Genomic DNA, 12,244 nt, shown 5'->3' with positions numbered 1-12,244 from the left:
GTTCCAGCTACTTGGAAGGCTGAGGTGGAAGGATCACCTGAGCCCAGCAGGTCGAAGTTGCGGTGGCCATGAGCGTGTCATTGCACTCCAGCCTGGGTGACAGAGTAAGACTTTCAACTCAAAAAAAAGGGGGGGGGGCCAAGCTCGGTGACTCAACCTGTAATCCCAGCACTTTGGGAGGCCAAGGTGAGTGGATTGCCTGAGCCCGCGGGTTCGAGACCCCCCTGGGCAACTTGGCAAGACCTCATCTCTACAATAAATCAAAAAATCAGCCGGGCATGGTAGCGCGTGCCTGTAATTCCGGCTACTCAGAGGCTGAGGCGGAAGGATCACCGGAGCCCAGCAGGTCGAGGCTGCGGTGGCCGGGAGCGGCCACTGCACTCCAGTCTGGGCAATGGAGTGAGACTCCAACTCAAAAAAAAAAAAAAAGAATGTCAGATTGTAAAATACCAAATTGTAACTTCTTATACTTCATAAAATGTTAAGCTAGGCATTTAGGGTTTTTTTCTTTCTAATCTTTCTTTTAACCTTCCTAACCCTTTGTTCCTCTCAAGAGTTTTGTGGAAGAAGATCTTACAATGAGGTTCTGAAGCTGAGATCCTATAAGAAATTGTGCAAGACGATCCTTTTGTCTATGTCTCCCACATGGAGTTTCTCTGGGCTGATCATTATGGAATACTGTATTCTCTCTCAAGCATGACTGTCTTATCATCCTTGTAGCAACAGTCAATTCAGGATAGATTCTTTAAATAGGGAATAAACTGACTAATAGCAGGACTGGACAAATTCAAAATTGAATGGAATCATTAGTAACTGTTGACATACTTCTGTACTTGCATTAAGAGATCCACTGAGATCAGAAGACTTAAAAAAGTGGTTTAGAAAAGAGAAGCTGTTCTTTCTTTTCTTATAGATAACATTTGAAGGAATTTTTTTAGCTTTGAAAATAACTTTGCTGTGCTATGCCATGGTAACTGAACTGATTGGTGTACCGTGAGATGTAAGTCTCCTCCATTACTGGCCTATGAATTTCATCCTTCCAAGTTCTTAATTCCTTGTTATACCAGGGACAACGGAGGAAAAGTGTGAAACCAGATCAAAGACATCAAATCAAGAACAACTTTGAGTATAATTATATAACTCTACTACAGCATCACCTGTGTTTTCCAGATCAGTCACCAATCAAAGATAAAAACTTCTCAGGCAAAAGAAGGTAATGGAGGCAAAAGTGGTGGTACAGTTAGTGCCAGCACTAGATGAAAAGACAGATATTAAATTAGTTGAGTATAAAGAAAACAGTTCCAAGGAAGCATTAGCCCAGACCAATCCTTAAAAATTACATATCTCCATGACTTGTAGTTTGTGGGACACCCAAGTAGAGTAAATGAAAATTATTGCCCCAAAACATCCTATAAAATGTAAACTAAGCTTTATGTTCTTGAAATATAAAATCTCACTTTAGACAAAAGTCTCTTTATGAACAGGTTTCCTAGGCAGTGTTATGTACAATGAAATAAAAAACACAAGAGAAGAACAAATATAAATCTGCTAAAACAATAAAAGAACAAACTAAGTTTGAAATGCAGACAAGAGTGGACTTTCAAAGATTGAGAGAATTCAGTCCTATACTTCGGACTATGATAAAGGAAATAACATGATGAGCCTCGTAGAAGGTAGTTATGTTGAAATGTTTTGGTAATAAAAAATAGACTTCTCCAAAAGTCAGGCAAACAGCAGCCTCGAAAGTTAAGCTAAGTCACATAAGTCAGGGCCAACTTTTACAGGTACCACTTGACTTGCCTCCTAAGTACTATGTATGAATTTGCCTTTGCCTTTGCCTTATTTTTTTAATGCCAAAGAATATGAGAAAAATTGGATGTGGGGTATGTTCTCTTCATTCTGGGAGTGCACTTTCCCCCACCTTCTCTCTTCTGTGTTGAAATGTTCCAAGTATTATTATCTTTTATACTTTGGACTAAATAATCCTCTTTTTTCGCAACCACATTTGGTTTATGACCCTCCAATGTTGCTTGTTTTGTTTCTCTTCACATGTAATGTTTGTTTCTGCTTTCCCAGGAACACTCATGACAGTGAGATGTTGGGTCTCAGGAGGCTATCCAGGTGTGCAGTCCTTTTTTATGTGTAAACATTCTTTTAAAAGTGTAACTTTTTTGTGGCATGGTCAGTATTGATTAGGTGAAAAGTGAAGCCTTAAGCATGTGAAAAAAAGTCTTGATTGGGGTGCCAGTTTATTTTATGAATAAAAAAGGCAGTACAGTTTAAAAGTCTGGTTAGTAAAATAAATTCAGAATTAGTTAGGCTAATTAGTTAGGAGTAGCCTTAAATTGTTGCTAGCTTTACCGGGAGCAGAAAGCTCCCTTACCAATCATTGCAGCTATGTTTCTGTTGCAAAAAGTATAACGTGGCATTGCTGGTGACAAGGTACTGGAAAGTGCTGATTTTCTTTCAGGAATGTCTTTTACTGATTGTGGGTCGTGGAGGGATCAAATGTCAACATTGACAATCCAAGTAGTGTCAGTGCATGTGGGCACCATGCATTGGGTTAGTGCTTCTCAAGCATGAATATATTTCCTCAGTCTCTGATCTTGTTCATGTCTGTTTTTTAAAAGTGTCCATTCTTTTGCATGTCACTTTTGATTTTAAAAGCAACCTATGGGTTACCATGTCATAGTGCTTTTAATAATTATGTAGTATTTTTGTTTTCACATTTGCCATCTGACATTTACAGATGCTTACAGAACACTAGACTCAGTTGCTTACAGAACACTAGACTCTGCTGTTGCAGGTCACAAAGGAGAAAATGCAGTCATCTCTTCTACCTGCCAGGAACTTATTGGCCAGGGAAAGAGGCAGGTTGAAAAACAAAATAATTGCATAAGGTACACAACTATGTAGTTGTATAGAAATGTTGCATGATCACCTAAAATAGCTTTAGGAAAGATTATTTCCCCACCATACTTATCCTTGAAAGTTGTGTCCTAAAGTTACCTACATGTTGCTACCATATGTAATCCACTCTGTAAAATACTGTTATCATTGTCATCTTCCTAATATTTTCCTTAAGAAAAGTTTCCATAGATGGTAAGTTTAAGAAAAAGACCATGAATCGTTTCCCTTTATAGGATCATAAGGTATGGCACTAACTCTGAGTGATAATCAAAATGCAAATGGGGGGCATTGTGGGGTAGTGTTATAACCCTGAGCTCTAGAGTCTAACTGCCCAAATTCAAATCCCAGTTGTTCTTATTCACTCTGTAATCTAAGCTTCATTTTGGCTTCATCTGAAAAAGGAGTTGACAATAATACCTTCATAGAGTGTTGTGAGGACTCAATTGGTTAATATGTATAAAGTCCTTAGAATTGGGTCTAGATTCAATGAGTACTCAATAAATGTAGTTCTGATTGTTTTATGGAAGTAGTGCCTGATAACATCAGGACTCGGTAGATTTAATTTTGTTTTTAATCAGATACTAGTCTGAGAAGATTCACTGGAAGAGATGAATGAAAAGATTTCATTTTTTGAAGACTTGAAAATGAAATATAGCAAGCCTTATAAAAGAAAGAACCTTTGAGTTTACTTAGCTTAATAGCAAGCACCACTGAAGCTCTTAATGCCAGGGAGCTAAATGCTGGGAGACCTTAAAGCCTATGCGGGCCAACTTTTTTTTTTTAGGAGACAGGGTCTTACTTTATGTTGCTCGGACTGGAGTGCAGTAGCTATTAACAGGTGTGATCATGGCACACCATAGCCTCAAATTCTGAGGTCAAGCAATCCTTCCACCTCAGCCTCCTGAGTAGCTTGGACTACAGGCTGAACAACTTTTAGGAAAGAAAGGGACAGAAAAGCAGCATGGTGATTATCAGCTGATTCAAGAGTCTGTTCTGATTATATACTTTATAGCCTTAGGTATTCATTTGGTGTCTCTAAGCCTCAGTTTTTACATCTGCAAAGTTGGGATAATAATTATATTTGATTCTCAGAATTTGAAGACTAGATGAGAGTGAGTAATATTTAGCAATTAGTAGAAGTGTTAATAGCTATTATAGCTATAAGTAGGAGTTTGTGTGTGTGTGTGTGTGTGTGTGTGTGCAAATATGCGTATGTATAATAACAAATAGTTTTAGAAGAAGTATGATTATAAGAGAAAGTGGTCAGCCACAAAGCAAGAACTAACACTGTGGCATGAAAAATTGAGAGAAAAATCAGATCTAGAAGGACCATGGAAGTCCTCTAGAACTTGGTGATAAGCCAAGGGGAGTAAAAAAGTGACTGTGATTCTGATGTTCTCAGTTGGATTGGGTTCAGGAGGATGATGGTGGTCCTAGAAAATCAAGGATTCAGAATAGAGCCTCTAGTAGCTCATAATCTTTGTTTAGATTAGAAAAGGCCATTTTTCAAGATACCTGACTTGAATTGTTGCAAACGTTTTGTAATATACTTATTTTGTTAACATAGGACCCTTTATGACCCATCTTCTGTAAAATTCTAAAGTTGTAGTATATTTGTTACAACAGTGTTTATGATCTGAATTGTTGACCTCTTAAATATTATTGTCACTTGAGTGCATAATGATTAACAGCTCTGGCTTTGAGCTCCTTTACAATGCATTTTATTGTAGTATGTTCAAAGGTGCTGATTTTAAAAGGAGAATGATTATATCTATAACAAGGTCTGAGATTTAATTATATGCCTCTTTCCAAAAATGGAAAAGAATAAGCAAAATATTCACAGTTAATCGTTTGAAGGGGGAGGAAAAGTAGGACAAATTAAGGGGTTTAAAGAAGAATCAGAAAAGCAAAGTGACATTGAAAACAATAGCCAGAAAGTATCAAATAAGACACTGTAATCACAGTGTTTTTGTAATGTAGATTATCACCTTTCAAAAAGTATTTGAAACTTTAAGAAGTCATGGATATAAGACTCAGCGTCCATGTTAGAAAAAGATAAAGCAAGCATACCAGCCCCCCAAACTAAACAATTACTATTAAAAAGTATGAAGTTTAGCTCTCATTTTTTTCTGACAGATTAAAATTAATGGGCTAGTGGTTTTCAGTCTTAAGGGCACCACTGTAAGGATCTGGAAAAATGTAAACAAAATAGCAAAACTGGATTTGTTCAGAGAAAGCCATACCTGACCCCGATATTAGAAGTTTTGCTTGTCTTTAAGGATGGAAATCAATTACACATCCTTTTCTTAAGGAGTGAGTGACAGATGGAAAAAGGATACTGCTAGTAATATGAGTGCTAAAACAAATTTCAGTTACTAGGTTATGGCAGTTTCTTTTATACAACTTGATTTCACATTCTGGGTATGTCCCACTCAGAGCTGCTAGTTATCAGAACGTTGGCCTTGAAAGAATGGGCCACTTGCTGTTCTTTTACTTTGTTGGCAAAATTAAGTTTAAAACTTTCTCTCCTTTTTAAAAATCTTGTGAAAATCTACCCTAGATTTATTTCCAGATGAGAGTATTTGTAGCTTCATATAGGATACTCTCATGATCATTGAGATGGTGTGCTAGAACCCAGAAACAAATAGAACTGATCTCCTGGTTCAGGTCAGTGCCTGACTAAACTATTATGCCTCTTGAAATTCCTGAAATGAGGACTGATTTCATTCTGTCTTGATTAAGAGATCTTTTAAGCTTAGAGCTTCAAAATTGAATTCTTGAGTATTCCTTTTAATGTCAGCCTCTACATGTGAGACTAAGCAAACCATATCAGACTTCAAATTCAAGTTCTGAGATTTTACTTTCAAGGTTTCCTGAAGGTTAAAGTCATCTGTGATCTACTCTCTGCCCAGATGATGAACTCTTTGGTATTGGAGTTTTGCTGCAACTTCCCTTCCATTATCTATTTGCTAAAGACTTAAAATGAAACTGGTCCTCTCAAATAATTGCCCCAGGATACCACCTTGTATAAATAGTTTCCACCAGATGAAACTTCCCTTGGATTGCCATCATCTAACACTTATTTGACACACAAAAGTATTAAGGGGAGAAAATGGCAGAAATTATTCTAGGTCCACAAAAGGCAATGAGCAGTCAGAGTAGAAGGGACAAGTGATGAGGATGGTCCCAACCATAGTTGAAAACAAGTATTCTTTTCTTTCTCTCCTAATTAGATTACTTTCAGTTTACTTTGGGTTCCATGATGCTAGGAAAGTAGACATTTCTGAGACACTTAAAAATCTTGACCTAAGGATAGATATTTATTTTCTTAGCTGTTAATTATTCTTGATTTGAGTTTTGTTTCTGTGTCTTAAAAGCATATTTTGAACCTTGGGGAGAAAATATCTGGTCTTTGACTTCTTTATGATCTGGCAGTAGTGCAAATAGACGACTGAACTGGAAGACCTATACAGCCACATAGTTTTCTTCAGGAATGAGCATTCTTCCATTTATAGAATAGAAAACAAATTTTAAAATTTATTTTAAAATACAGTTAATTGGCCCTTCATTTTTTTCTTATGTTCTAAACAATTCGGTATAACAACTATATACATAGCATTTATATTGTTAGTATTATAAGTAATCTAGAAATGGTTTAAAGTATACTGGAGGATGTACATAGGTTATTTGCAAATACTATGTTATTTTATATCTGAGACTTGAGCATCTGCAGATTTTGGTATCCAAGGGAGGTCTTAAAACCCAGTTTCCCTCAAATACCAAAGCACAACTATACTATATTATAGGTTCTTAGTAAATGTTAATAGAAATTAAGTCATAAGTCATTTATTATTATTAACTGACTGTTTACTTGGAAACTGCTGGTCAGAGTCTGGCTAGAATTTCTTTACCAGTGTCCTGATATGAACAGTTGACCAGAGGTCATATCAGAAGAGCTTCTCTAATAATTTACTGGGCAACTCACTTCAGCATTTCTAAAGTGAGAAATTTAGCCTTTCTGAGCCAGTTTTTTTCAACAATTAAAAGATGAGACCCTCTGCTCTCTTGGAGCCCTTTTGAACTCTGGCTCTAGTCTATGGTCCCTTATGCTTTGTTCCAAACCACTCACATATGTTGCTCGGCATGACATCTCACTGGGGGAATTTGGAAAACAAGACAGGGCTTCATGCTCAAAGATGAAAATCTGCTCTAGAGAACTCAAATGAACCTTTAACTTAGGTTAGAATTGTGGAATAATTCTGATAGAGGGAACAGGGACTGACCCTGACAAGACCAGTGCAAGAAAGACATATACCAACTATAGAGACATTAGTCTGGCAGATAATCTTCCTTGTGTTTTGTTGCAACCAAAATATACAGGTGTTCAGGAGTGGTTGTTTTAAGAGATGGAACACTTCTCAATATTAGGTTTTTTAAGTTTTGTTTTATGTGCTTAGAAGTGAGGGTGTTAGTAACAACAGGGAATTGCTAGTTTTATTGCAATTTTGTTCTGCTCATCTTTAAACAAAAAAATTGCATTTCAGTTGACTGCAGAATTTCATTTTCTTTTGATGTCAAACAAGATCTTTTTTCAAACATTGCATTTCATAAGATACCTAAACAGGTTTGTCCAGTACTTATTATCTGCTTCTGCCAGGGTCACCATGTTTTAAGTATTTTGGAAATTTTCCTAATATTTGCTAATAGCTTCCAGCATGTTTACTGTATTTGTAGCATATATAATCAGTAAATTGCAATTCTTACGAAGCACCTGCCTACAAGATTAATTTGTTTTGTTTCATGTCCATCCTTGTATAAAGAAAACTGAGCCTATTCTTATTTTTTCCCCTTTCTACCTCCCCACCAACAGTAAAAAGAACATAAGAAAGCAGCGAATGAAAATCTTATTCAATGTTGTTCTTGAAGCTCGAGAGCCAGGTTCAGGCAGAAGACTTTGTGATCTATTTATGGTTAAACCATCCAAAAAGGACTATCCTGATTATTATAAAATCATTTTGGAGCCAATGGACTTGAAAATAATTGAGCATAACATCCGCAATGACAAATATGCAGGTGAAGAGGGAATGATAGAAGACATGAAGTTGATGTTCCGTAATGCAAGGCACTACAATGAGGAGGGCTCCCAGGTAAGGACAGGTGGGGGTACTGAAGTTGGCACATTTTCTTTTGGGTGCTGGGAGAATTTGCATTTTGAAAGATCAGTTCTATAGACGTGATTAGGTTATTCTTCTTGATGACTGGGTTAAATACTTTGTATTTTCTTCTTTCTTTTTGGAGTTGTAGTCTCACTCTGTTGCCCTGGTTGGAGTGCAGTGGCATGATCACGATGATCATGGCTCACAGCTGCCTTGACCTCCTTCTACCTTAGCATCCTGAATAATAGCTGGGACTAAAGATGTGTGCCATTGTGCCCAGCTAATTTCTTGAATTTTTTTTTTTTTTTTTTTTATAGAGGCAAGGTTTTACTATGTTGTCCAGGCTGGTTTCGAATACCTGGGCTCAATCAATCTGCCTGCCTTGGCCTCCCAAAGTGCGGGGATTACAGGTGTGAGCCACCATACCTGGCCCTGTTTTTCTTAGTTATTTAAAATCAGGGGGACCAGGTGTGGTGGCTTACCCTTGTAATTCCAACACTTTGGGAGGCTGAGGTAGGCAGATTTTTTGAGCCTAGGAGTTTGAGACCAGCCTGATAACATAGTGAGACCTTGTCTCTACAAAAAAAATCAAAAAATTAACCAGGCATGGTGGCACATACCTGTAGTTCCAGCTACTTGGGAAGCTGAGGGAGAAGGATTGCCTGAGCCCAGGAGGTCAAGGCTGCAGTGAGTCATAATCATGCCACTGCACTGCACTCTAGGTAACAGAGTGAGACCCTGACTCAAAAAAATTAATAATACTAAAAGAAAATCAGAATTAATACATTATTAAAAATTTCTACTTTGTAATCTGACGGTCTACATTTGAATTTTGCTCTACTAATCCCTGTATAAGTAACTTATCCATCTTGAGCCTCAGTTTCCTCCTCTATAAATTAGGGCTAATAATACTACTTGTAGAATTTAAAAGCAATAATATATGCTGAGCATTTAGCACAGCGCCCAGTACTGAATAAGCACTCTAAAGAAAGGCAATAGCATTAAAAATCTTTCATCATCATCTTTATTACTATCCTCAGTGGTCATACGTCTCCAAATTCAGTCCATAAAATTGTATAATTATATGAGTCAGCATGATATTCCCATAAATACACCTTTAAATAAGGGATTTGTTTGTTTTTGATATGAAATATCTTGATCTTTTAATTTTTTATCACTATAGCTGAGATACAATCTTCCTTTTTCTTTTCTTTCTTTCTTTTTTTGAGTCAGTGTCTCACTCTGTTGACCAGGCTGGGGTGCATTGGCACAGTCCCGGCTTACCACAGCCTCTAACTCCTGGGCTTAAGTGATCCTCCTGTGTCTGCTTTCCAAGTAGCTGGGACTACATAGCTAAAGCTAATTTGCTTTATTTTTTGCAAAGATGAGGTCTCACTATGTTGCCCATACTGATCACAAACTCCTAGTCTCAATTGATCTTTCTACCTCCGCCTTCCAAAGTGCTGGGATTACAGGCATGAGCTACCGTGCCTAGTCTCCATTTCATGTCTTTTTATCCACTTTAAATCTCCCCGAAATAAAATAACATTTTCTTGCTTTCTATCTTTTTCTTTTCTTTTTTTTTTTTTAAGTCAAGAGTCTCACTCGGTCTTGAACTCCTAGGCTCAAGCAGTCCTCTTGTCTTGGCCTCCCAACAGTGCTGGGATTACAGGCATAAGCCACCATGCCCAGCCATAAGTTAACATTTTCAAGTCATGTATTTCTTTTGCAGTTAACAGTTTTTTATAAAAGTATGCACTGAGGATGCTTGCAGGTCAAAGAAATGGTTCTATCATAGTGATTTAAACTGTCCTCAGTGTCACTGGCTAATATAACACTTGTCTATCGCTGGTAGAGAAAAAAGCCACCTTTAAGAGAGGTGGCCAAACAAGAAAGGTCACTTATTCCCTCAGCCCCTCTGCTCTGGTGAGTGGCCAAGGGAGAACATAGCCTCTTCAGGGAAGGTAGGAGGAGGCAGCTCTGGAGGAAAGGCCATTAGGTGAGTAACCTTGTTCTTGGCTACATATTATCACCCTTGGCTCAATTTTCAGAGAGAGATCCCTAAGCGGGGATTTTTGTTTCTTTACAGATCAGATTCTAGACTATGAACTCAGATTTGGGATTTAACAGTATTTGAGATATTACTCTCCAACTATCAGATATTTTTAATCTGTAATTTCTTTTGGGCTGAGTCTACCTTGAAGGTCCAGTGGAAAAGATAGGAAAATAACACATGTTAATATGTTTTGAGACTTCTGATAAAACCTACAGTGATTCCACCACAGTGGTTCTCAAACATTAGCATGCATGACTGCACATTAGACTCACCTGGGAAACTTAAAAAATAAACTACTTGAGGCCCAGGCCCTCCACAGAGAGAGTGATTTTATTGCTCTGTAATGAGCTCACATCTGTCCTAAACCATGTATTTAACTTCTTTATGAGTGCATGTTATACCTTATTAATAAGTTTTTTAGAAAATAATCTTAAATATATTTTTGGAATATAGGTGTACAATGATGCGCATATCCTCGAGAAGCTACTCAAGGATAAAAGGAAAGAACTGGGCCCACTGCCTGATGATGATGATATGGCTTCTCCCAAACTCAAGCTAAGTAAGGCAGCCTTTGTTATTTAGTTTAGTTTGTCAAAGAGACATTACGGATTTTCTGAAATAATATTTTATTAAATGGTGAATATATTTGAACTCACTGGCACTCCAGCGTGGAATTTCTTTCCTCTTGTCAAGCACCCTCTTTTACTGTATTTTAAGTAACTAAATTGTGAAGAGCATGGTAGAAATGGAACATGTCAAAAGTTTTGTTTGCTTTCTTGAATGTAGTGGATATTTTGTCAATGTTAAGTAGTAAGAATAGATATTTTTTCTATATATGATGGCTGTAAGAGTATAGTGGCAGATTTTTTTTTCTGGTGTATCTGTTTGGTGATGACTTGAATTAAAAATGAATTCCATCAGTTTCTACTGGGCAGAATTTGAGGGGTTAGAAATGTCTAGCCACTGTACTTACTCATCTGTCATTTGAGTGTGATCTGTGGATGATTGTTTCATTAAAAGTTGTAAGGGAAGAGAAGACAGCAAAAGTAGTTTAGTGTATTCCTCAGTCCTTTGTATTTTCTATAATTTGATAGCTAGAGCCAGATACTTGATCAGATTCAGGTTTGTTCCTTTTTTCTCTCCTTTTGGCACCAGAACCGACTTCAGAGGTAACATATGGTTTTCTGTCAAGTGACTTGTGATAACTAGTTATGTTATGTCAAGTTATGTTAACAAGTATTGTTGCTTACCTCATTTATGAAAGTGTTAGTGATAGCTTAATTTTATCATTCCTTACTCATTTATGGGCTGGAGATACTTTTTGTTTTTCTGAGTTAGGGTCTCACTCTGTTGCCCAGGCTGGAATGAAGTGTTGCCATCACAGCTCACCATAGCCTCTACCTCCTGGCCTCAGTTCTTCCTTCCACCTCAGCCTCCTGAGTAGCTGGGACTACAGGCACATGCCACTACACTCAGCTAATTTTTTTTTTGTAAAGATGAGGTCTAACTATGTTGCCCATGCTGGTCTTGAACTTCTGGACTCAAGCTGTCCTCTCGCCTCGGCCTTCCAAAGTGCTGGGATTACAGGTGTGAGCCACTGCCCCCAGCCTGGAATACTTCTGTGTAGAAGAACTTTGCCTTATCTGATATTTAGTTACCTAGTAGTACAGTTTTTTGTTTCTCTTATTTTTTTTAAAGAATAAAAGTTTAATTTTGTTTTCCCCTTTATTTACCAGTTTTCAAAATATTGTGTTATTTACTAACATCCTCCAATATTTACCATTTTGTTTGTATCCTTGAAAACTACTAGATTTAAACATATTGTTGAGTTTTAACCCATTGCAGTTATAATTCTTATTGATGCTCCTATTGTCTCAGGCTGGTTCCAGTATTCTTTTGATATGACTGCGGTAAGAAGTCATTGATAGATTGTCTGGTGTTTCAAAATATACCAGACTGGGAATTAACCATTTGCCAAGGAACCCTAGCTATTTCTTGTTTCTGTTAAAAGGTCAGGGCTCCTTGCCATCAGTGTTTGAAATTACTATTTTAAAGCTATAGTCTGGGGTATGCTGCTACTGAATTGGTCATTGATTTTCTAGGATTTTCAGTGGATAGAGCT

At 37.3% G+C, this 12,244-nt stretch overlaps 1 protein-coding gene across 5 annotated transcripts in view; it reads left to right on the top strand.

Annotated features, from left to right (window-relative positions):
• The window catches only part of PBRM1 (polybromo 1), a 137,438-nt gene that overhangs the window by 53,614 nt on the left and 71,580 nt on the right, over positions 1-12,244 (top strand). For 3 of the 5 annotated variants that reach the window (XM_021710873.1, XM_021710872.1, XM_021710874.1), the window contains 3 exons: positions 2,077-2,121; positions 7,781-8,057; positions 10,576-10,681. In XM_021710873.1, coding sequence (XP_021566548.1) covers positions 2,077-2,121; positions 7,781-8,057; positions 10,576-10,681 — 428 coding nt within the window. The remainder of the gene's footprint in view (positions 1-2,076; positions 2,122-7,780; positions 8,058-10,575; positions 10,682-12,244) is intronic. The other 2 variants (XM_021710875.1, XM_021710877.1) reach the window with 1 other exon arrangement.

The sequence above is a fragment of the Carlito syrichta genome, unplaced genomic scaffold (genome assembly GCF_000164805.1).
Source record: "Carlito syrichta isolate Samal-C Ts95f unplaced genomic scaffold, Tarsius_syrichta-2.0.1 Scaffold301625, whole genome shotgun sequence".
NCBI lineage: Eukaryota > Metazoa > Chordata > Mammalia > Primates > Tarsiidae > Carlito > Carlito syrichta.
Note: the sequence above shows the minus strand (reverse complement) of the source record. Positions and strands in the feature narration are given on the sequence as shown.